Source organism: Polypterus senegalus, chromosome 14, assembly GCF_016835505.1.
Source record: "Polypterus senegalus isolate Bchr_013 chromosome 14, ASM1683550v1, whole genome shotgun sequence".
Lineage (NCBI taxonomy): Eukaryota > Metazoa > Chordata > Cladistia > Polypteriformes > Polypteridae > Polypterus > Polypterus senegalus.
Genome location: NC_053167.1, coordinates 129,597,484 through 129,622,851, shown reverse-complemented (window position 1 = coordinate 129,622,851; position 25,368 = coordinate 129,597,484). Strand labels below are relative to the sequence as shown.

The 25,368-nt window shown below is 44.0% G+C and overlaps 1 protein-coding gene across 3 annotated transcripts in view; it reads left to right on the top strand.

The window, feature by feature from the left end:
- raver2 (ribonucleoprotein, PTB-binding 2) overlaps positions 1-25,368 on the top strand; it is a 79,029-nt gene that overhangs the window by 30,875 nt on the left and 22,786 nt on the right. For all 3 annotated transcript variants that reach the window (XM_039734835.1, XM_039734834.1, XM_039734833.1), the window contains exons 3-4: positions 1,119-1,248; positions 15,929-16,017. In XM_039734835.1, coding sequence (XP_039590769.1) covers positions 1,119-1,248; positions 15,929-16,017 — 219 coding nt within the window. The remainder of the gene's footprint in view (positions 1-1,118; positions 1,249-15,928; positions 16,018-25,368) is intronic.

Sequence of the window (25,368 nt, the reverse complement as noted above, 5' to 3'; positions counted from 1 at the left end):
AGTGGTGTTTACAAAGAAAGACGCTATATAAAGTGACAAAGATACAGGCTCACTGTGACTACCCTGATAATTTATCAGTATTCACTTTAGAGGAATATTTTAATAATTTAATAAATGTACGAAGAGCCTTAGATAGACAGATAGATAGATAGATAAGAAAGGCACTATATAATAGATAGATAGAAAGGAAAGGCACTATATAATAAATGTGAAAGGCACTATACAACAGATAGATAGATAGATAGATAAGAAAGGCACTATATAATAGATAGATAGAAAGGAAAGGCACTATATAATAGATAGATAGAAAGGAAAGGCACTATATAATAAATGTGAAAGGCACTATACAACAGATAGATAAGAAAGTCACTATATAATAGATATATAGATGTGAAAGGCACTATACAACTGATAGATAGATAGATAAGAAAGGCACTATATAATAGATAGATAGAAAGGAAAGGCACTATATAATAGATATATAGACAGGAAAGGCACTATATAATAGATATATAGATAGAAAGGCACTATATAATAGATAGATATATAGATAGAAAGGCACTATATGATTGGTAGATACGCTATATAATAATACAATCTGCACATCTTTCTGGTGTCAGAGTAAAACCAAACACAGACACTGGGAGAGCCACAAACTCCACGTGGGTAGTGGCCAGGCTAGAATTTGAACCCAAGACATGGGAGCTGTGAAGCGGCACTGCCCCTTAGTATCAATGTGTTTGTGTTTCCAAAGTGGTCAGGCTCTTTAGGTCAGCTGCTACAGTCCTGTAGTCCTTTGTTGTAAGATAGCCTGTTGGTCTTGGTCTTAACTGCACTCCCATTAGTCTCCATTATGTGCCGCCAAATACTGAGTTCAAATTTTCGAGTGAAGCCATTCTGCTCCTTCCATATTCTCAAGCCCCTCTGTTTCTGGCTGAAGAGTCTGTACCGGTGACAATCTCCCCAGTGCTTATTTCACTGGGGAGCTAATGTCAAATCAACATAGTACTCTGTTGCTCTCGTAATGTTTGTGAGAGCAGGTGGTGGGCAGGAGGTGGTGGGACATTACCAGATGTGACCGTTTTATCAAGTTTAAACTTTTTGTCTTTGCTATACAGATGAGCAGCAACAAGAAGGGCCTCCTGCCAGAGCCCAGCATGGCCCAAATGTTGAACAGCATGAACAATCCCGCCGCGCTGCAAGTGCTCATGCGCTCCTTCCAGGCGGCGGCGGCTGCCAAGCCCAGTGGTGAGTAGATAATGGCTGTCTGTTAATGTCCTTCAGCAGCTCACAACGTAGCAAACGAGATTATGTTATAAGGCGCCTTTCAGCAACATACAAGGCTTACTGACCGAACTCTTGACTGTTTTTACTTGGCTCTAAAATTCCCAGCCAAGCTCATGTTACAGAGCGCCTTTCACTAACAGTTGAGGCCTTGTGCTGTGAGCTCTTCAGTAGTTTAGCTTCACTCTCTATGCTTTTGGTCTTCCAGTTTTCAAGCTCTATGGGTATGTAGTTTCCATTCCTTATGTAGTTCCTTGTGCTTTCAAGTGCTTGGTGGACTATTTAGTAGTTTAGTTTGCTATTTGCTATTATACTCATCTTGAGTACTGTGTGCAGTTTTGGTCTCCAGGCTACAAAAAGGACATAGCAGCACTAGAAAAGGTCCAGAGAAGAGCGACTAGGCTGATTCCAGGTCTACAGGGGTTGAATTATGAGGAAAGATTAAAAGAGCTGAGCCTTTACAGTTTAAAGAAAAGAAGATTAAGAGGTGACATGATTGAAGTGTTTAAAATTATGAAGGGAATTAGTACAGTGGATCGAGACTTGTATTTTAAAATGAGCTCATCAAGAACACGGGGACACAGTTGGAAACTTGTTAAGGGTAAATTTCGCACAAACATTAGGAAGTTTTTCTTTACATAAAGAACGATAGACACTTGGAATAAGTGACCACATAGTGTGGTAGACAGTAAGACGTTAGGGACTTTCAAAACTCGACTTGATGTTTTCTTGGAGGAAGCAAGTGGATAGGACTGGCGAGCTTTGTTGGGCTGAATGGCCTGTTCTCGTCTAGATTGTTCTAATTCTAATTCTAATTCTATTTATAACTGTGCCTAAAAGACTCAAAAATTAGCAGTTGAAATTACATTATATAGCGCCTTTCATTGGAGTTTGGGTTTTTCAAGCACTTGGTGTGCCATTTAGTGGTGTACTATGGAACTGTCCAACACAGCTCAGAAAAAGAAGCACATGAGGTCTCACCAAATAGCGCCTTGCTGGGGTCTGGTGCTCTGCTGCGGTTTAACTCTATTTAAATGTGTCATGGGTGGCTCAGGATGCTGTACTTTCCTAGTATTCCATGTTTTAATCAAACTGTGCGGGTCTCAGGGGATTCCTTGTCTTTTCGGATGGATGTCAGATCCAGTCGTCATGTCAGCCTGTCAACATGAAACATCTCGGCTCATAGCAGACTGATATCTTTGGTCTACTAATACCTCAGTATTATTTGGCAGTGTTAGGTTGTCATTGAGTCGTCTCCATTGAAACTTCATAAACTCTGGTTTAAAAAACTAGGGCAATTTTAACAATTGTCACTTTAACTCTTTGAATTGTCCAGTAGCCACACCTGATGGTGAAAGGGACCCTCAATACACATTAGGGATATACCGGAGGAGCACAGACTGAGCTCTCCAAAGGTACGCCTTTTGAAGATGAAATGTATCACTGCTGTTCTATAATAAGAAGGGAAAGTTCTCTATCGAAAGACGCTATATAAAGAAATCACCGGGTTGCTAGTCTTCAGCACTTTGCTAATCACATGACACTGAACATGTTTTTATAACAGCCAGGGCTCACAATATGCAAAGATGGAGACAATTGTAATATACAGTAGAGGAAAAGTAAGAAACCTTGGGATGGTGTTGAATACAGCAAGGCACTTTATCAAATCATTGGGTTGTCAGTTTGGACCCCATTGCTGGCTTATCATGTGACACTGAATACAACTTTGTAACAGCCAGGAGTCACAGGCAATGTTCCCTCTAAAGAGTAGCATATAGTGAGCAAAAAACATTGTTTCTGAGCGACATTTTGTTTAAGCCAAAAATTTATGAGCACCAATTTTCGCGATAAGTATGAGCGACGCCATCGGAATGAGCGATCGTGCGGGAAGTATGAGCGACACTCTGAATTCGTGTGAGCGATCGCTCACGTGCTCAGCTTAGAGGGAACATTGGTCACAGGATATAAATATGGAGACCCTCATACTGATAATGAACAATACCTTGGGATGGTGTTGTGATATAGCGGGTCCGCAGCTCAGAATAAAATGGCAGTTTTAAATAAATCGCCGCACTCACGGCTTATAGAGGGGGCGTGCTAGTGTGGCCGGCGCGGTTCTCAGACGTAACGTGCTACGGGCGTTTCCTTGTTTATGTGCACAGGTGAGGAATCGACTGCATCTGTAATTGATGCCGGGAGCTGCTAATCGCCACACTTGTACCACGTCCCCATTATATATAGTAGGAGCACGAGTGCGGAAGAGGGGGGAAAAAGATCGGAAAGAAGGAACGGAGGTTGGAGGAGGAAGAAAGGGAAGCTGGGAGCGAGAGAGAGAGAGAGTACGCTCGCAGTATTATTGACAGGCAGCTTGGAGAAGAGCCCCTTGGTGGAGTGTTTGACCGACATTCAGGGGTAGGAAGTAGTGGTCGCTCATGCTGAGCACTTATGAGGAGCAGGAGTGACCGGAAGGCGGTTGGCTCGCCGCATAAGTCCGAGGAAGGCAGCAGGAGTTAGAGGCTTGGGAGGTTATAGCCCCAGCGTGAGCACCCTGGTCGCTGGGGAACCCAAGTCTCGGTCTGAATCAGCCAAACGAAGCCAGGGATCGGCAAGCTACCAGACCAGCAGAAGTAGGAGAAGGTCAGCTGCAGGTAGGGCAACTCCCCTGGTGCATAGCCCGGGTGGGAGAAGCAGGGAAGCTGCCAGCAGAAGAAGGCACCGGGTCTTGTTTTTAAAAGATTGCTTCCAGCTATTGTTTTAACCTCACTTTTAATGAAACTATTTATTGGATTTTAATCTCCAATGTTTCACCTTGGTTTTAATGAATTATTTACTGAATGATGTTTTCGAGCACTGCACTTTATTTGAACACTTTGTTTTGGTTTTGTTTTTTAATAAAAGCACTGTTTGCACTTTCCACCTTCCCCTTACTTCGTTTTGGTGTGTTCATTGTCCAGCTCATCCGGTTACATTACCGACGGTGTTGGGTTCAAGAGCTCCCAAAAGGGAGATGGGATCATGGAGCAAGAACTCACATCGTGTTCATGATTGAAAGGCGCTATATGAAATCACTGGGCAGTCAGTTCAGTCCCCGTCACTGGCTTATCATAGGACACTGAATACATTTTTATAACTGCCAGGACTCGCACTTTATAAGTATGGAGACACACTGACAATGTGAAATACCCTGGGATGACGTTTGCTATAGAAAGGCACTATATAAAAATCACTAGATTGGCAGTTCAGTCCCCACTGTTGCCAGTTTGGTTCCCATCACTGGCTCATCATGTGACACTGAATATGTCTTTACCAGTGACGGCGCACTCCATGATAACGTGCAGTGAATACCCTTGACTTGACCATTCCTAGTCCTCATCCTCTTTTTCTGTACGTTTACCATTCGTTTGCTCAGAGGTTGATGTGCTTGCTGCTTCCTGAGCAGCTCTTCTTCTCTCCACCCTAGCGGCCCGCTTCTTCTCTTCTTCCGTCGCCATCTTTTCACGTTAAAACTGATAAAGTCAGTGTTTGTATTACAATTACTTAGTATGTTTCCTTTAATTTTTCATTTAAGCTGGCATTTAAGTCTTCAATCTGCCTCGAGAATGATTTAAGATATGAAGAGGTAGGGGAAGTGACGGCGAAGGTGGTAGTAATGAGAATGGCGCCCGTACACATGCGCCGCACGGCCACCCTGCTGGCCGCTGTCGAGAGCTGATTCTACAATAAAATAAAATAAAAAGAGGAATAACCTTGGAGGTCAATCATCACCCTGAAAGAGTCACGTAGTATATGTGCACCAAATTTCAGGTCAATAGTTCAAACGGTTTGTGAGCTACAGGTGATTTAAAATCCTGAACAGATAAATGGACAGCCACGGTAGCGTATTATATATACTCAGCAAAAAAAGAAACGTCCTCTGACTTTCAACTGTTTTTACTTTCAGTAAACTTAATGTGTAAATATTTGTATGAACACTAAAAGAGTCAACACCATAAGACATAAACTAAAAATGTTTCACAATGTGTCCCTGAATGAAGGGAGGCTCAAAATCAAAAGTACCAGTCAGTATCTGGTGTGGCACCAGCTGCTTGAAGTACTGCAGTGCATCTCCTCCTCATGGACTGGACCAGATTTGTCAGTTCTTGCTGTGAGATGTCACCCCACTCTTCCACCAAGGCACCTGCAAGTTCCTGGACATTTCTTTGGGGGAATGGCCCTAGCCCTCACCCTGCGCTCCAACAGGTCCCAGACGTGCTCAATTCCTTCGACGATAAACACGAATCCGTCCATCACCCCTGGTGAGACAAAACCGTGACTCATCAGTGAAGAGCACTTTTTGCCACTCCTGTCTGGTCCAGCGAAGGTGGGTTTGTGCCCATAGGCGGCGTTGTTGCTGGTGATGTCTGGTAAGGACCTGCCTTACAACAGGCCTACAAGCCCTCAGTCCAGCCTCTCTCAGCCTATTGCGGACAGTCTGAGCACTGATGGAGGGATTGTGTGTTCCTGGTGTGACTCGGGCAGTTGTTGTGGCCATCCTGTACCTGTCACGCAGGTGTGATATTCGGATGTACCGATCCTGTGCAGGTGTTGTTACACGCGGTCTTCCACTGCGAGGATGATCAGCTGTCCTTCCTGTCTCCCTGTAGCGCTGTCTTAGGCGTCTCACAGTGCAGACATGGCAATTTATTGCCCTAGCCACATCAGCAGTCCTCATGCCTCCCTGCAGCATGCCTAATGCACGTTCACGCAGATGAGCAGGGACCCTGGGCATCTTTCTTTGGGTGTTTTTCACAGTCGGTAGACAAGTCTCTTTAGTGTCCTGCATTTTCAGAACTGTGACCTTAAATGCCTACTTTCTGTAAGCTGTTAAGGTCTTAACGACCATTCCACATGTTAATTAATTGATTATGGTTAATTGAACATGCATGGAAAACATTGTTTAAACCCTTTACAATGAAGATCTGTAAAGTTATTTGGATTTTTAAAACAGTCCTGAAAAAGGGACGTTTCTTTTTTTGCTGAGTATATAAAGATAATTCATTGTACAAATATAAATATAAAACTTCCTTGAATGGTGTCCACTACAGAAACCCATCCATCCATCATCCAACCCACTCTATCCTAACTACAGGGTCACGGGGGTCTGCTGGAGCCAATCCCAGCCAACACAGTGTGCAAGGCAGGAAACAAACCCCCAGCAGGGTGCCAGCCCTCTGCAGGGCACACACACCAAGCACACATTAGGGACAATTTAGGACCACCAATGCACCTAACCTGAATGTCTTTGGACTGTGGGAGGAAACCCACGCAGACACGGGGAGAACATGCAAACTCCATGCAGGGAGGACCCGGGAAGCGAACCGGGGTCTCCTAACTGTGAGGCAGCAACTCTACCCACTGCGCCACCATGCTGCCCCCACTACTATATAAAATCACTGAGTTGATAGTTAGGTCTCTACCACTGGCTCACTGATAACTGCCAGGGCTCAGAGGGTATAAGTATGGAGACTGAAAATAATGCTGTTTACTGTTGAATGGCGCTATATCAAATCACTGGGCTGTGGGTTAGGTCTCTGGCTCATCATGTTACACTGACTGCCAGGGCTCACACTGTATAAGTGTGGAGACACTCATCCTGAAAATGTGAAACACTCTAAAAAGATGGTTAATAATAATAACAACTATTTACATTTATGTAGCTCTTCTCCCACTACTCAAAGCACTTTAGTGAGTGGCTGGCCACGTCAAGCACCACCAATGTGCAGCACTTACCTGGATGATGCGCTGTCAGCCATTTTTACACCAGTACACTCACCAGGCATTAGCTGTTAGATGGTGACGCGTTCAGAGACAGTGAGCCAATTAAAGACAGGGCATGATTAGGGGGCCAGAATGACTACGTCATGGTGGGAAATTTAGCCTGGACATCAGGATACACCCTGCTCTTTACTAAGGATGTCCAGGGATCTTTACTGACGACAGAGTCAAGACCTTGGTTTTATATCTCATCTGAAGGACACCACCATTTTTATAGCACAGCATCCCCGTCACTGCACTGGAGCTTTGTGATCTACACCCAAACCACAGGGTAAGCACCCCCTGCTGGTATCGCCAACACCTCTTCCAACAGAAACCCAGGCTTTGTCCTAGGTGGTCTCCCATCCAAGTAACACCCAGGCCCAAGCATGCTTAGCTGCAGATGGATGCTATATTGTATATATATGTAGTGCAAATGTTGTTTGGCTGCTGTACTTCTAAGGCGCTTTATCAAGTCTGGGTTGTCAATTCAGTGCCCTTCACTGGCTTATCACTGAATACACCTATATGGGGCGCTCACACTGAGAATGTGAAATACCCTGGGGTGGCGTTTACTATAGAAAGGCACTTTAGAAAAGTAACTGTTGCCAGTTTGGTTCCTGTCTCTGGCTCATCCAGTGACACTGACTTTGACTTTATAATTCCAGGGCTCTCATTGTATAAATAGGGAGACCCTTGAAATATCCTGAGAATATAAAACTATGGAAAGGCACTATATATTTAGAATTTTTGATGGTTTTCGTGTCTGTTTCAAAGGTTCTTATTCTTTTAATGTCTAGTTTTACAAGGGGGCGGCTTGTTTTTTTATTTATTTTTTCCTTGAAAGGTTGTTTTAGTGCTTTTATTGCTTTTAGTGCAGCGTAGTGCCACACTGCCACTCTGTGCCACTAGTTCCACTAGTTTGTTGAGGCATGGCGCCTTCCCGTGCCACTAGTGGCTTAAGGGGGGGTGTGTGGTATGGTGGGTCCTTGGCTTAACTGTTTTGGCCAGTTTTAAATAAATAATTGTGCTCCAAGGAGGCGCAGGCTCCAGTCAGGTGGTGGGTGTGCAAGTGCATTTTGCCCTTCTGTTAACTGAGATGCTCATGTTGCGTAGACACACAGTTGCGGGCAGATCAGTCAGGCGCCTCAGTGGTGTTGTGGGGAGAATGGCTCCTCTCACCTTCACTCGATTAGGCAGGATAAATTAAAAGGAGTGTGCACGGCAGGAAGGGGAACAGGAAAAGAGAGGAAAAACAAACAAGAAGGAAGGAAAGGAGTGGAGGTTAAAGACAGGGAACTGCGAGAAACAGGCAGGAGTAAGATGAGAGGAAGCAGGCAGATGGTTAGGTGAGCTCCAGGAAAGGAGCGTGTGGCGGACACTCAGAAGGGGGCTGAGGGGTTGCTTCTGCTGAGCGGCCATTCTGCTCAGGGTCTGCACTTGCCGGGAGGAGCCAGGTGTCGGCAGCGGTGGGAGGACAGCAGGACTTGGTGGCTGCCTGTGGAATGCGGTGGGATTGGTGGGCAGGGACACGGGCTGGAATAAAATGTCTGCACCTGTTGGGTGGACATCTCTCTGTTCTGTGAGGCCCGGTCAGGGTAAGATGGAGAGACGTCAGTTTCAGAAGGAAGGCACCAGAGCCCAGATTTGTAAAGGGTTGTTTCCTGCCTGTGTTGTTAACTTCGTTGTTAAGGATATCTATTGGATTTCAACCGTCCCAGAGACATTCATTTTTACTGTATTTATTTACGGACTGCTGAACACTGCACCGTTTTGAACACTACCCATTGCTGTGTGTGTGTGTGTGTGTGTGTGTGTGTCCTCGTGTGCCTAACTCATCCTGATTACATTACAGACGCTGGCGGGTTCTAGAGGCTCTCTAGAGCAACTGGGAGGGTGGGGCCGACCCGCACCATCACGGCACACTAAACAAGTCTTTTGAACGGCCAGGACACATAAATATGAAGACATACTGAAAATGTAAAATCTCTTGAGATGATCTTCACTAAAGAAGGGCACAATATAAAATCAATACATTGTTAGTTTGGCTGCCATCACTGGCTCATCTTGTAACATTGCCTAACTCTTTCTGACTGGCAGGACTCGCACTGTATAAACATGGAGACATTTGTAACACACAGAGAATGTAAAGTGCCTGCAGATGATATCTGATATGGCAAGGCACTACAGTATATCAGATAATTGTTATTTACTGGACCTGCAATCCCTCCTGAAACCATCGTCTGAAACAAAGTGACAGGACTTTCGAGTTGGCAGCCTTCAGTTTGCTTTGCCAAGAATTCTTAACGGAAATCTTCATATTTGTCAGGAAAAAAATCCAAATGCCTTTTGACGGAGTCCTGATCTGAAATTTGAGATGCTCGTGGTGCTCAGCCACAGAGAAAGAAGCATCCCCTTCTCGGGATCTTTTATCTTTTTGACATTTTTATATCGAGCAGGATGAGCCTCTGCCCTCAGGCTTCATGGGTGTCACAGCGGTATGCCAGGGGGCACACAGCATGGCCTGCCAGCTCAAACAATGGCCCTGTCGTCTTCATTTTTTCTCTCCTGTCAGGTGAATCCATGTTTGAAAATGTGGAAAGGGAATAACAGGAGTGAGGCAGGGGTCCGTGTGTGGCAGCCTTGGCTGTCCTGACCTTGCCAGTGCTGCACTCTGGTGGGTCACCCCAACATTCACTCCACAACATGGCTGGCGGTGCCCAGTAGTTGACTCCTTGGCAAGGGTAAGACGACAGCGTGGCGTGACAGATGTGCGGCTCAACAAACAAATATAAGAAGAATAAGGGAGGGAGAAGTTGGCACGCGGATAGCCACTTACAGATGGCCAACATGGCACAGCAAACATTTCTGTTCAGCTGAGAATTCCTAATGGCATCTTCATGGAGCGTTAACCCTGTGTATTCCTCAGTGGTGCTGTTGTTAATGCGGTGCCCTTGCAGTTCCATTGACCTGGGTTCATATTTAAATGGTTTTATTCTACAGGTTCTCCGATTTTCATGCCAACCACATTCATGTCAGGTTAATTGAGCTGCAAGTGAGTGCTGATGTCCCATCCAGGTTTGGTTCCTGTCTTGTGCCCACTGGGATGGATTAACTCAAGATGTCCTGATTCGGTGGCTTTCCTTTTCCAACTTGTTTAACATCAGACTCCTACATCTCGGCTTGCTGTTCTCGGACACAGAGTGAGGTTACACAGTGAAGTTCTTCCATCCCATTTCTGAACCTGCTTATCCAAGTCAATGATGCAAGCACACAGCATGAACCAGCCCTGGACAGGGCGCCAGTCCGGCACTGAGCACAGACACCTACCCTCACTGTCACCTGGCCATATCACACCTTGTTAGTCTGTCAGAGAAAAGCCACAGGGTAGCAACCGGCCCGGCATCAAACCGCACTGGAAACACCATTGAAACAACAGCTCTGTTTGCTCTATTGTAGAAAAACAAAAACAAGTTGGCATGGTATACACTGTACTACAAAGGCGCCATACAAGAAAACAAGGTTCCCCGCAGTTGACTAACATCACCTGCTTCTGCTTAATGTACTGTAGAAATGTGTAAACTGGGGCTCTGAAATAGTCAATAGCTGTCAGGTAGCGTTCCCCGAACATGACTCAGGCTCGGGATTCTATGTAAATACGGTTGACCCCGAGTCAGACTAGAGGTGACGTGTAATGATCTGCTTTAGAGTGTCAAGTCTGAGCAGCACTCCGGATGGTACTCTGCTGCCATCTAGTGGATGAAATAACATCACACCACAAAAAACTCATGAATATTTATAAGCATTTTGCCACTCTTGATGAGGTAGCTCATCAATATTCATGAGGGGGGCAGAGCCTTCAGCCTTAAACACAATGGCATGTAAAATGAGAAGCCGCCAGGCCAGTTGAAGAACAAACTGATGCAGAACCATTGCTTGAGTGAAGCGATAGTGCTGACAATGTGAGGTGGTCATCAAATGTTGGTGCCGTACGGCCAAACCACTGTGAGCCTTCACTGCAGCGCAAGTAGCTGCATGGCAAGAAGGCAAAATGATTACGATCATGAAGAACAACAGGAAAGACATCAGCCCCCTAAGCACTGTTCGTAATGCAGCAACTGTCTATGTTCATGTCAGGGGAAATATGGAAGTCGCTAAGCCTTGTGCTGTGGAAGCCCACAATAACACAAGGGGCATGTTGATCGTGCGGATCAGGCACTGACATTCTACCCTGTCATGCACAAAAAAAATTACAAAATATTAAAAGAAAAATGCATGGAGAGACTCACGTGAACTGCCCTGATTGTGATCTGTTGGTGACCATCTCCAAACATGTCACACGAAGGACAGCAGTGGACACTCAACAGACCCCTCCAAATGTATTAATGTTGTGGGCTGGCCCCCTAGTGGCTGTGGTGGTGCATTGTAACTCACAAGAATGCCCGTTCAGCTCCACTCCTTGAGTAAGTCATAACACCTATGAAGGCTTATGGTGTGTAATCAGTGAAAATAAAATCAAGCGTACCTATGAAGAGACACTATAAAGGTACGAGGCTGCAGGTCCGGACCTTGGGGTGACCCTGAGTAAGTCACTTTGCTGAAATATGTAAATAATTGTACAGTACTTAGACACGGTCATGCTGTAAAAACAGTCAGGCTGCCAGTTCATCCCACGTCACCGACTCTGTTTACATCCCTAAGACGACTCACATCATAATAATAAACAAACACGACATAACATTCTTAGACCTGCTAAATCAAATTCGTGGTCCCTGAGGGGGCAGAGCATATCCTGGCAGCATTGGGCACAAGGTAGGAAGCAGCCCTGGAATAAGGTCCCAGTCCATAGCAGGGCCTACACACATGGAACCAGCTTAGAGTTGCACATCTTTGAGAATTTAGGAAAAAAAACATCCAGAGACATGGTGGCATAGGAAGAATGTGCGTGGACAGCGACTGTGTGGGATTTGAACCCAAGACATTGGATTCCACGAGGCGGCAGAACTACTCACTGTGCAGGGCAAGTATGGAGCATCGCTCATGTTCTCTAATTAATTCATTAAATAATTGTTGTCTTGTGTTTCCTTGATCAAGGTGGTGTACTGTGGCCCCCTAGTGGCTGTGGTATGGAATTGTAATTATCTTGCAGGAGCCAGTGTACCAACTGAAATTCACCTAAATATGCATAGGAGCAATGGGATGGTTCACTGTGAGTGACATTTCTAAATCCATCCAACACTCCGCAGAGGCAGGGTTCAAAGTAGAGACATCGATTTAAATAGCAAAGAGCAATGGTACAAAAGCGATGTTGACGCTGCCTGACCGAACGCAAAGTTAGGGATGAAGAGTTAAAGCAAAGTCATGGAGGTCTTTGTCTTGTGGTGCAGGGACAACAACCTGCAACTCAACATCAGACAACACAAAAGAGCTGGTGGTGGATGTCTGGTGTGAAAAAGAGCCTCAGAGACCAGTCACAATCCAGGGGCAGGACGTGGAAGTGGCGCAGAGCTACAAGTACCAGCACACTAGACTGGTCTGACCATGCAAGAAGGACCAGAGCAGACTGGACCTCCTGAGGAGACTCTCAGGTCTTCTGATGTGTGCAGCAAATGGCTGGAAATGTTCTAGCATTCCATGGTAGCCAGTGTGGTGTTCTACGCTGCGGTCTCCTGGGGAAGCCACCCGGGCACAAAAGAAACACAACGTCTAAACAAACTAATCAGGAAAGCCCACGCCATAACAGGGCCACCCCTGGACACACCACTGGACACTGTTGTGGAAAAAAGGATGGTGGACGCCATCATGAAAAATCCCCTCCATTTCCGGCGGCGCTCTGCCTTGGAGCACATTTAGCCACAGGCTCATTCCACCACAGTGTGCTAAGAAGTGCCTCCGGGGGTCTTTTGTGCCCACTACTATCAGGCAATTCAATGCTTCCATCCGATGTACTTGTTACATTTAGTTTTATTTGTCTATATATTTATTTAATTTCTTCATATATCAACTGTGAGTCTGTATTCTTATTTATGCTTCTGCTGCTGTTTGCATTTGAATTTCCTCAAAATTCAAAGATAAAGGTTTATCCAAACATGTAGATGTTCTCTGCACGCACTTGTTAAAATTTACATGAGCTGTTGCAAGTGAAACGATGCTTCCCGTAAAACCAGATTTCATTGTACCATTCGAAGACCTGACTGGAGTAGCACTAAAGCTGAATGATCCTGCGCCACCAGGAGTGTGTGGTCTCCACTGGTCACAGTTACGAGTAAACATGAGGTGGAAACAACTGGCACAATGTGCCCACTCTGGAATGTGTATTCAAACCAAAACTGGTAGAAGAAGTGGCACTGTTGATGGCGCAGAGCCACAGGAGATGCTGATGTCCGCAGTTAGCCTGCGTAACTTTTGACAAAGACGCACAGCATCCACCTTCTGACAGCACGTCCAAGTGAATAACTCAAGGAAGTTAAAACTGCTGGCCAAGTGTAAATACCAAGCACGCCATACCAGAATATACAGCCGTGTGAAAAAGTAAGTACACCCCATGAAATGTTTTTTTTTTCTGTTAACATAGGTGGACTTATCAATATTTGCTCTGTATCTAAACCCTATTTATAGATAAATGCGATGTAATTAGGGAAACAAATTTGAATATTTGACTTTGCAATAATTAATTCCTCAGACAAATATCCAATATGCCATTTCTGTCTGTTGGGACAGTAAGTCCCAAACCACCTAAACCAGCTCTAACACCTGTCGTTGCCCCCTTAAGTCGCCATTTCCTCTAACGTTGCGTTCCTTTTACTTCAGATGTCGGCGCTGGGAATGACGTCACAGCTACGTTAATCGCATTCCAGTAAAACTTTTGGAAAACCAATGCGGATGCATCCGGGAATGTTTACTCCATCGGAATAAACAGCAGTTGATAAAAACACATTACGTGGCATTTTGTGCATCCAAACACTGTGGCAGCCTGTCCACAGATAGAAGCTGGACAACACTGTGTGCGCGACTGATTTAATGCGACACAAATACACCGAAGTGCTAATAAACACAACGGCTGTCACTAACATTCATTTTGGGTTGAAGTCATGACCTGAAGTCAGACAGACTCAGATTTGACAGACCAGCCCTGACCGTCCAACCTGGAAATTCGACTTAAGGAGAGGAGCTCCAGTTGAATATTCCAACCGTGTAGCAGTCTGTGACTTTGACCTTCCCTACTTCCCCACTCCTCTATGCAGAATTCTTTCTGCTGCTGTAATGTTTGAGGGGTGTCTTACATGCAAAGTCCATTTCATATCCCAAACAGCATCTCAATGGGATTCAGATCTGGTCGTTGATGTGGCCATTCCAGGACTCGCCATTTCTGAGATGGGTGTGACTGCAGCCTTACAGTAGGTATGGCGTAAGTCATGTAACGCCTACAATGCCCGCTCAGCATTCGAAGGGTGTTTCGTGACTGGCATTGTGGCCGTTACATGATGTTGGGATGTTGCATGAGGTTGGGGCATTACGTGACGGACCTCATAAGTATTGCAGGCTGCAGTTACACTGCATTGGAGTTGACTACACCCGCTCAATCGCTGCTTCTAAACCTCTACCATATCAGCCATGTCATGTAACCTGCCAAGGCTCCCTGAGTAGAATGACAAAATTCATTTTACTGTGTCTGCTGGGTGCTGTGAAAAGGAATTCATTGTATAAAAAAAATAATAAAGCCGCCATATACGTACAGTCTTAAGGTATCTGGTTCAGTAACCCATTCTGACTACCAGTATGACCCTGAGTAGTCACCTGACCTGTCAAGGCTCTCATTGCTAACGTAAGTAAATATTTGTTCTGTACTTGTAAAGGGCCACTGTATGGGATTTACCATAGAAAGGCGCTCTATAAAATCTAAAGGTGCAGGCTCAGTCCCCAGCACTGACACACAGTGTGACCCTGAGTAGTCACCTAATCTCCTAAATCTTAAATTGCTGGCATCGGTCAATTATGTTACTTGTAAAGAGCCACAGTAAGGGGTTTACTGTAGAAAGGCGCTATATAATATACATAATCATGAATAATCCACTGCATCCACTGAACAGTGTCATCTCCAGGCAGAGGAGGAGCTCCACTGACAGACTGAGGAGATCGTTCCTCCCGCACGCTATGCGACTCTTCAATTCCACCCGGGGGAGTTAAATGCTAACATTACTCAAAGTTATTGTCTGCTTTTTTATTTTTATTTTTTTTTTATTTTTAATACTATTTAATTTAATATTGTTTTTTTTTTTTTGTATCAGTATACTGCTGCTGGATTATGTGAATTTCCCCTTGGTATTAATAAAGTATCTATCTATCTATCTATCTATTATATAGTGCCTTTCATATCTATCTATCTATCTATCTATCTATCTATCTATCTATCTATCTATCTATCTATCTATAATATAGTGCCTTTCATATCTATCTATCTATCTATCAATCTATCTATCTATCTATTATATAGTGCCTTTCATATCTATCTATCTATCTATCTATCTATCTATCTATCTATCTATCTATCTATAAAATCTCAGTTAATATTTGAATACCTGAAGAGCAGCTCAGAAGTCATCTTGGCTGTATGTGTAAGGAGAAGTGCAGTTAAGGCACTTTATGAAATCATTTCAGCGCACAGACTCACTAGGAGTCATTTTGCCTGCCTCTCCTTCTGTGAGATGTCCTCACAGATTGTTGCTCCCTGTAGAAAGGTGCTATATAACATGAGCGTTCATCTTTGATCAATCCAAAGCATGAAATCCTATGTCTTCTTATCCTTTGCCTCCTGCTGATGATTAATACGTCACCTCTTCTCTCCCTCAAGGTATTGTCGGCCTACCCCAAGGTGTATCACCATTCCTGCGTGGTCTGCCACTGGCAGCTGCTCTTCTTCAGCTCGGAAACGCTCAGCAGGTGAGGCACTTGAACTCTTTGGGCACTTTGCTTTTAGCGTCCTGCAGGAGTCTCTGGGAAGCCAGAACATCACACAGTATCTTGTACCTTGAGCCATGACTACTAGGGACCTTCTTTATTTTATTTTGTTATATATGGTGACAGTGAAGCTGTTTGGTGACCTACGTGTCACTCCACTGTGTGCCTAGCTTATTTATAACTCCTGTGATCAAGGATATCAGATGGGTCCCTTTTAGGCAGTCGGCCTGGTGGCACCACCTCACAGTGGTCTCAAATCCATGGTTTACTGGACATAAAGAGAGAACTCCATTTGTTGGACATTGTGGTTGGGCTGATGAAATGCATGCTGCGTAGTAATCTAAACCACCTTCTGCTGAGGTGTCCAGGTGAATACATAGATGGATAGAACAAACTTTATTTGTTGTCTCCAGACAAATTTTTTTTTTTTTTTACAGAAGCTCTTTATACAGGTTGGTCCAGATCTAATTATGCAGATCGTCTGGATGGCTTTGATTTATGCGGGGACGATTCCAGTTCGGCGTGAAGACGATTCTTCATGTCGTCAGTTCGCACACTTCTCGATGGTCCGGAATTTTTCGGGTGATTTTCTATGTAATAAACAAGTTATAGCATAATGAAAATTGCGTAATTAGATCTGGACCACCCTATATAAATAAATGCATAAACATATAGATAAATAAATATAAATACACACACACAATAGTCTGAACACACAACAGAATGACTTTAAAAAAGAAAATTTAAGAATAAAGAAAGCGTCTGACTTGGCTGTCACAGTCCAAGTGAGGCACTAGACAGACATTTTACTGTTGGTGTAAAGGAGCCACCATAGCATTTTTTGACACACTTTTGCTGAATGATTTGTTGTCTGTAAGTCTTGAAGTCAGTTAAGATGTGCAGCACTGTTCATAGTGGCACTCAGCTTTGTTTTCATTCTCTCCTCTACGACCTCCAGAGGGTCCAGAGGGTGTCTTATAACTGAGCCTGCCCTTTTAATTAGTTTACTGATATGGTGGCCTCTCTTGAAGTGATGTCACAGAGTTGGGGTTGAAGTGAAGGATTTCGCTTCTGACATTAAAGGAACGAACGCCATCTCCTAATGAAGAGGAGCCTGCTGTGAACTTATATAGTTCCTCTGTTTTCCAAGCCTAGTCTAACCTGTCATTAATGTGGGCCCCCAAGTACTTGAAGGAGTAGACCACCTCGACATCCATTCCCCGACTAGTGACCAGACACAGAGGCTCTTTAGTGCGGTGAAAGTCAATAGGTAGTTCTTTGGTTTTGCTGATATTGAGTGGCAGACAATTCTCAAAGTCCTCCCCCTGACTCCTCTCCTATGTCTCATCCCCCTTATTAGAAGACCCCATAAGTGCAGAATCATCTGAGAATTTCTACACGTTTCATGATCTGCTGTTGTGTTTGTATTTGGCACTATCACAGAATGAAGAGTAAAGGTGACAGGCCTGTTCCTTGTGGTTCTCCAGTGTTACTCGCACAGTCCTTGAGTCTCACAAATGGTGGTCTGCCTGACAGATAGTCCATCATCCAGGACACCACCGGCTCATCCACCTGCATATCTCTGAGTTCACCCCTCAGCAGGGATGGCTGGATGGTATTGAAGGCACTGGAGAAATCAGTAGAATCCTCACAGTGCTGCCAACTTTCTCCAGCCTTGTGGAGCAGACAGAATTGCATCTTCCACTCCAGTCTTTGTCCAGTAGGCAAACTGCAGTGACTCCAGGTGGTCTACCACAAGAGGACTCATATAGTGCAGGACCAGCCTCTCAAAGGTCTTCATGATGCGAGACGTAAGTGCCATTGGTATGTAGTCATCAGGATCTCGTGTATAAATGGTGCGTACTCACAGAAATGTTGCGTAAGAACGTTTCCACGTTCAAATCACGATGTATAAAACCTAAACTTTATACATGCGTAAAGCCATGCACTTTTCCACGGTATCTCATACCTTGTTGTACGCAAGTTCTCCGCTCGGTTTTGCAGACTGGCGGCACCCAGCGTCAAAGCAGTGCTACTGTTCCTGTGTGGTCATCTTTCTTTTCCTGACGCGGCTTTATAAATACTGTACACTGAAATTAACTGCATATTGTTTATTAGTTTAATGCATCTGATTGTAATTAACCTGTAACAATATAATGGTCCACGGACTGGCCAAACTATTCTAAATACCATAGCTGATTTAATGTTGTTACTCTCACTGCACCGTTTTCTTCTTCTTCTTCTTCTTCTTCTTTCAGCTGCTTCTGTTAGGGGTTGCCACAGCGGATCATCTTTTTCCATATTACTCTCACTGCACCACTCAGAGCAGCTGATCGGAAAGAGAATTATCAGTACACAGCATCACGCACACGCTGCCTCAGCCATGCTGTCTATTGAACTGCTTCTCACGTGGCAAACGTTTCAAAGCCTTTCCTGTACGGACCTCGCAGTTCAGAAAGAGTTTCATCCTAAGAACTCTAAACGCACTCCATCAGTCCATCAATTGCACCTTGTAGAACTGTTTGTACTTATAAATATAATCACCTCACTGTAAACTTGCACTACAGCTATAATATTACACAACCTGAGCCACTTTATAAAGTGCGTATTTACATATGATGACGATATCATTTTTAAGATGCAATGCAGCGAAATATGTTTATTGTATTATACAGATAAAATGTTAACTTCATTTAAATAATCTATATTGTTAATAATTAAAGGACACGGTGTCGCTACACTAGCAAGGATCTGGCGCTCTGTTCATGGATTGTTCCTGCCTCGCACTGTATGCTTCACTGGGACTGGCGTGAAGGACAGAATAATTAAACACGTACTAAGAAGATATTTCAGTGTTCCTTAAAAGTTTTGAAGAATCAGCGCTAAGCTTACAGATGGCTTAACGTCTATTACAGAGCTGATTGTGTGGCGATTGGTTACTTGGAGAAAGAAAAGGAAGGACAGGAATGGGAGGTTAGTACGTTTGAAAGAGACAGTACTGCGGGGCGGCCTTAGGCGTGTGCAAACTGTGCACCTACATAGGGCCGCCAAATCCCAGGGTCCGCCACGCCAATATATATTGAATATAAAACAGAAGGAGAAAATAACAACACAGCTAAAAATGCAGCAGCAAATTTCGACAAAGTGTCTTGAGCACGCGACGGCTATGCAGTGTCTGCAACGGACGTGGCCATCCGCCGTGCATAAGCTACCATATTGACATTGGCGGGCGAAGGAGCCACCGATTCTTTCTCTGCCCAGGGCCGCTGCGAGCATAGAGCTGCCCCCGAGTACTGCTGCAATAAATTATTATTTTATCAAAGGTCGCGCACAATCACTGCACCACCGTGTTTCCATGTTTAGGAGTGCTTTAACTCCTATCATCATGAAAATGACATCACGTATACATCTCAGTATTTTAGTTATTCAGAGAGCTGTAATATCACGAATGTAATGGATTCTGTGTCCAGTTGGAGGAAGAGAGCCGGTTTAAGAAGCAAGTAGTGATTCACACACACAAAGACACATAGAAGATCAAATACAAAACAAAGCATTTAACGTGCTACTTTAATTACGATGTGATTTGAGAAACTGGTTAATTAAACGATTTTAAGATGAAGTTTATGGTGTTCTACTTTAATGACAAAATAAACTACGTGATTAAAGTGAAAATTTCGAGATTGAAGTTGACATTTCGTGCTTTTTTCCCCACTGTGTACCTATTTTTTTTTCTCTGTACCCTAATAAGCTTTAATATGACACTCGGACGGTGAGCTATGACTGGCCTTTTCACGGCGACTTTGATATCTGACAACTTCTTTTTTATTTCGGGCACTGTGCGATTTTGTGAACTTGAGCATTCAGTTTTCTTGGACACGCTATGTCACTCGATCAGCTTCCTTTTGTTGTTTATTCCACTGTTTAAACCAACAAATAGTACATTTTTCTTTGCCTCCACTTGGTATTCGCCGAAATTGTTATTTTCCCCCGTGCTTTTCCCATTGTCTTTGCACAGAGCACTGAGCTTAAGGGTGATTTATATTGATTTGCATATTCAGAGAGGCGTAATTCTGGGAGGAGCTGGGGCGGGACAGCAGGCGCGTACACGTGAGTTACTTTTCACGCTGACCGGGATTTATGGAGCGGAAAAACACAGAAGTTGCCAAACGCACAGATTCCTGCATCTGGATTTTTCTGTACGTAAGCACATTTCGCCTTTTGTGCTTACGTCATGTTGTAGTGTGAGTTCTACGCACGGCGTTATGCATGAGGCTCCAGGTGAAGAGGCACAGGAACAATGCAGGGTGCTTTCCACACACACACACACACGGTGTATGTTTTTTCTTTTTCTTTATTGTTATTTTTTTATCAAAGTGCAGGGCGTCCTTAGAAGGTTGTGTAACTTAAAAGAATGCCAGGAATGGGACGTTTGACCCTGAGGCCTCGAAGATGGTATCAGTTTATGTTAGGCACACACTCTGCAGTTTTAAGCTGAATGATTTTTAGTGTCGGGATGAATTTTTGCTTCATCAGCCCCGTTTCCTGTGCGGTATGAGAAGAATTTCGATGCCTGACTGCATCTTAGGATGACATCCAGACATGTGTTAAACACTAATTGATGAATAAAACCAAGGTAGGACATCTGTATGCTGTTACATAAATGGTGTTAACTCTTAGGAGACAGCGGCTCTTCAGTGATCTCCATATTTCATACTGGTAATCTTTACTAGATTTAATGTTCAAAATGTGTTTGATGCAGTGGTGTGTCAGGTGTCCTCTGTCTCCAGACATTGTCACATGGTGTTATTGTTCATTTCCGATTTTGTTTTGCTTTATTTATTTTCTTCTTCATCATTTCCCACTTCTGTGTGGTGTTTATGTGCTTTACCAACCTTCTCCATGCAGCTTGTTCCTTCACCTCCTTGTGTCAAGCCCTTTTCCTTCAGATCTTCTTTTACTTGATCCATCCACATCTGCCTTGGCCTCCCTCACTTTCTCTTCTCAATTCCCATCACTCTTTTTCCCACATATTCATTGTCTCTCCTCATATGTCCATAACACTTCAATCTACTTTCCATATACTTTCTTAGATTTCTCTCCCACTTTTGTTGTACTTCTGATTGTTTCATTTCTTATTCTGCCCACTTTTGTAATTCCACACATCCATGTTTACTTTTCTTTACAAGTTTGATTTTCATATTTGTATGTAAGTGCCCTAAGGGATGGACTGGCACCCTGAATGAGATGAACGGCAATTCCTGTCTCGGACAGGAGACCATAATGGATGGACACTGCATACAGAGACAAATCCTAGCCAGGATAGTGCTTGAATGTTATCACAGTCATGGTGGAAGATTAATGGATGGACTGGGGGAGTCTGTCTGCCAAGACCAGTTCCCTACCCAGTACAACAGATTGCAGGGCTTCTCTGGCATAGCCCTAGTATGGACACCCATAGGAATCCATGGGATTTGTAATCCTTAGGGACAACCCTGCCGGGCTCACTGGGTGTTGCCAGAAGGCGCTACAAGGAGAACAACTCCCTGTTTCATGAGACTTCCACTTGACCCTGAAGTGCCTCTGCCATTCAGTGCCTTGGCACCAGAGGTTCTCCTAGGTCCAGCATTAAGGAAGCTACTTGACCTCATCCAGGTGAGTTGGAGTCAAGTGGAAGAAGGGCAAAGATGGACTGGAGGAGTGGAAGGAGAGGGGAAAAGAGAAGGAGAAGAACACTTGAGTTTTTGTGACTTTCAAAGCCTTTTTATAAAGTGTTTGTATAAATAAACCCAGGACTTGTTGTCATGGTGGTTGTGTGTGGGGTTTCAGGTGCTGCAACACCCCCTGCTGCTCACAGTGTCTTGTCATCTTTGTCATTCTGCAAATTAGGGGTTTTTGGTTCATCTGTAGGGGCACAATAACTGTATGGTTATGAATGTGGCTTCTTAGTACAGTAAATGATGACTATGGCATTGCTGAGGTGCAGTTCTGATATCGTTACGCGAGTTCAGGTGTTGATGACACTGACATTGACTACATATTGGGCTTTCCTCTTATTTCATGTAAATGTTTCTGCTCTTTGAGTTTAGTTGTTTTCGTGGTTCGTGGCGTAGATTGGGAGGTATACTTTATAGTGTTCCCCATCTCTTCTATGCTTGTGGTTTCTTTCTGAGTCAGTAAAGATTTTAATATTCTTGACCATTGACTTGAGTTGGTTTCTCATTAACACTTCAGCCTACCATAAGCACATTCTCTAAGCCCCCTTATGTGTGCTCAGTTTCACAAGGACATTCCCTAAACCCCATAGTGAAGTTTATGGAAAAATATGAATCCGTCACATTGCTTCACAGCTAAAGACCCCCGAAGTGAAAAATTTGTCACATAATTATGAAGCCGGAGGTGGCTTATGGCATATTGAGGCATCCTCGGGGGTACAAAGCCAGCCTCACATTGGTGAGACAGACAGTGGAGCCCCAGTTGGGGAAAGTGTAGGCTCAGGGTCCATCCCCCTCCACACAGATCAGATTCATTGCCCCCCCACAAGGGAGCTAGAAGATTTTGATTGCAGTCTGGCCAGATTGAGACCACCATAATGGCTGGTCCTGGGAAAGGGGGCAATGTATCCCTAGTGGGTTTCAGGCAGCTGGACAGACTGAGCTCAGGGATACCACGTCCTTAAAACGTTTGTAGCCCAAGAACAGAACAAACACTGCACAGTTCTAAAAAAAACAAGCTTAATACGTGACATAAACAGAGTGACACCAGGGGACAAGTGTCAAGAGCCATCAAAGACTAGAGGAGGGAGACCTGAGAGTGATAGAACAGGTACAGTCATATGAAAAAGTCTGGGAACCCCTCTTAATCTGTGGATTTTTGTTTTTTTATTGGCTGAGCTGTCAAAGTAGCAACTTCCTTTTAATATACGACATGCCTTATGGAAACAGTAATATTTCAGCAGTGACATTAAGTTTATTGGATTAACAGATAATCTATACTAATAAAAGGCAAAGCCCTCACTCACTCATCACTAATTCTCCAACTTCCCATGTAGGTAGAATGCTGAAATTTGGCAGGCTCATTCCTTACAGCTTACTTACAAAAGTTGGGCAGGTTTCATTTCGAAATTCTACGCCTAATGGTCATAACTGGAAGGTATTTTTCTCCATATACTGTAATGGAGTTAAGCTTGATGGCCGTGGGGGGCGGAGTTTCGTGTGACATCATCACACCTCCCACATAATCACGTGAACTGACTGTCAATGCAGTGCGTAGAAAACCAGGAAGAGCTCCAAAAAGTGCTGAAGAAAACATGCATTTTATAATTGAGATGGCAGCGAAACAATAAGAAGCGAGCGAGTGACATATACTACCATATTCATGAGTGCAGCTACTTCGGAAACAAAGCACGATGTAAACCTAAAGTTTAAATTAAGTTCATAGACAGGCTGCCGCTGGCGTTTCACATGCCCACAGGTAATGCGGGATACAAGTTTAATGAGAGGACGCAGGATATAAACGAGAGTTTTGATCACTTTGTAACTAAGTTAAAATTGTAGGTGAAGGGGTGTGCTTATGCAAATTCTGAGAGACCGTGTTTGTGGGGGGATTGACAGTTAAGGCGGGTGGGGGAGTCACGTCATCATCTCCCCTCCCATTCACCTCATTTCGCTCTGAGCTGAGCTCCACGGCTAACGCCGTCTTGAGGAACCAACTTTGTGACGCTGCTACCAATACTCACAGAAAAATCCACAAGTTAATACACACGCTGTCTCTAGAGTTTCTATACACTGAATCCTCCAGGCACTACTTACAAAAGGTCACATTGACAATCGTGTTATGTTATTTTTAAAATCTTTCCTTTTCTTAGCACAAGCACAGCTGAGAAGCTTCGATGCATGTGCTCCATAACGCGTTAAAAAATAATGCATTTAATCACACTTTGCATTCCAAGCAAAGGGGAACTTCTGTCAATGCATGATTTCCTGGTACACCGATTACATTGATGCACACATCAGAGCTACAAATATATGTAGACTCAAACCGATTATGACAGCAGCAATCCAAGCTGTGAGAAAACAGTAAAAAGGAGGCGTGTCAGACGTCGTGGTACATTTTCTGATGCAGCTAGACGGAAACAACTTCGTGACGCTGCCGCCAAATACACAAAACAATTACTTTGACAATCATGTTACATTATTTTTAAAATGTTTCCTTTTCTTTTTCTTTCCTTCTTTAACACACTACTTCACCGCTGCGAAGCGCGGGTATTTTGCTAGTATGTAATATACATCATAACTAAATTAGAGAGGTGCATAAATGTGGGCACCCAACAGAGATATGACATCAATACTTAGTTGAGCCTCCTTTTCCTAATCTAACAGCCTCTCGACGCTGTCCTCCTATAGCCTTTGATGAGTGTCTGGATTCTGGATTTTGGTATTTTTGACCCCATTCTTCATAGAAAATCTCTCCAGTTCAGTCAATTTGATGGCTGCTGAGCATGGACAGCCTGCTTCAAATCATCCCATATATTAGATATTCAAGTCAGTGGACTGTGACGGCCATTCCAGAACGTTGTACTTCTCCCTCTGCATGAATGCCTTTGTAGATTTCGAACTGTGTTTTGGGTCATTGTCTTGTTGGAATATCCAACCCCTGCATAACTTCAGCTTTGTGACTGATACTTGAACATTATCCTGAAGAATTTGTTGATATTGGGTTGAATTCATCTGACCCTCGACATTAACAAGGGCCCCAGTCCCTGAACTAGCCACACAACCCCACAGCATGATGGAACCTCCACCAAATGTGACAGTAAGTAGCAGGTGTTTTTCTTGGAATGCGATGTTCTTCTTCCACCATGCAAAGCACTTTGTTGTTAATACCAAATAACTCCATTTTTGTCTCATCAGTCCAAAGCACTTTGTTCCCAAATGAATCTGACTTGTCTAAATGAACATTGGCATACAAGTGACTCTGTTTGTGGCGTGAGTGCAGAAAGGGCTTCTTTCTCATCACCCTGCCATACTGATGTTCTTTGTGCAAATTGCGCTGAATTGTAGAACGATGTACAGATACACCATCTGCAGCGAGATGTTCTTGCAGGTCTTTGGAGGTGATCTGTGGGTTATCTGTAACTATTCTCACAATCCTGCTCATATGCCACTCCTGTATTTTTCTTGGCCTGCCAGACCTGCTGGGTTTAACAGCAACTGTGCCTGTGGCCTTCCATTTCCTGATTACATTCCTTACGATTGAAACTGACAGTTGCGACCTCTGAGATGGCTTTTTGTAGCCTTCCCCTAAACCAGGAGGCTGAACAATCTTTGTTTTCAG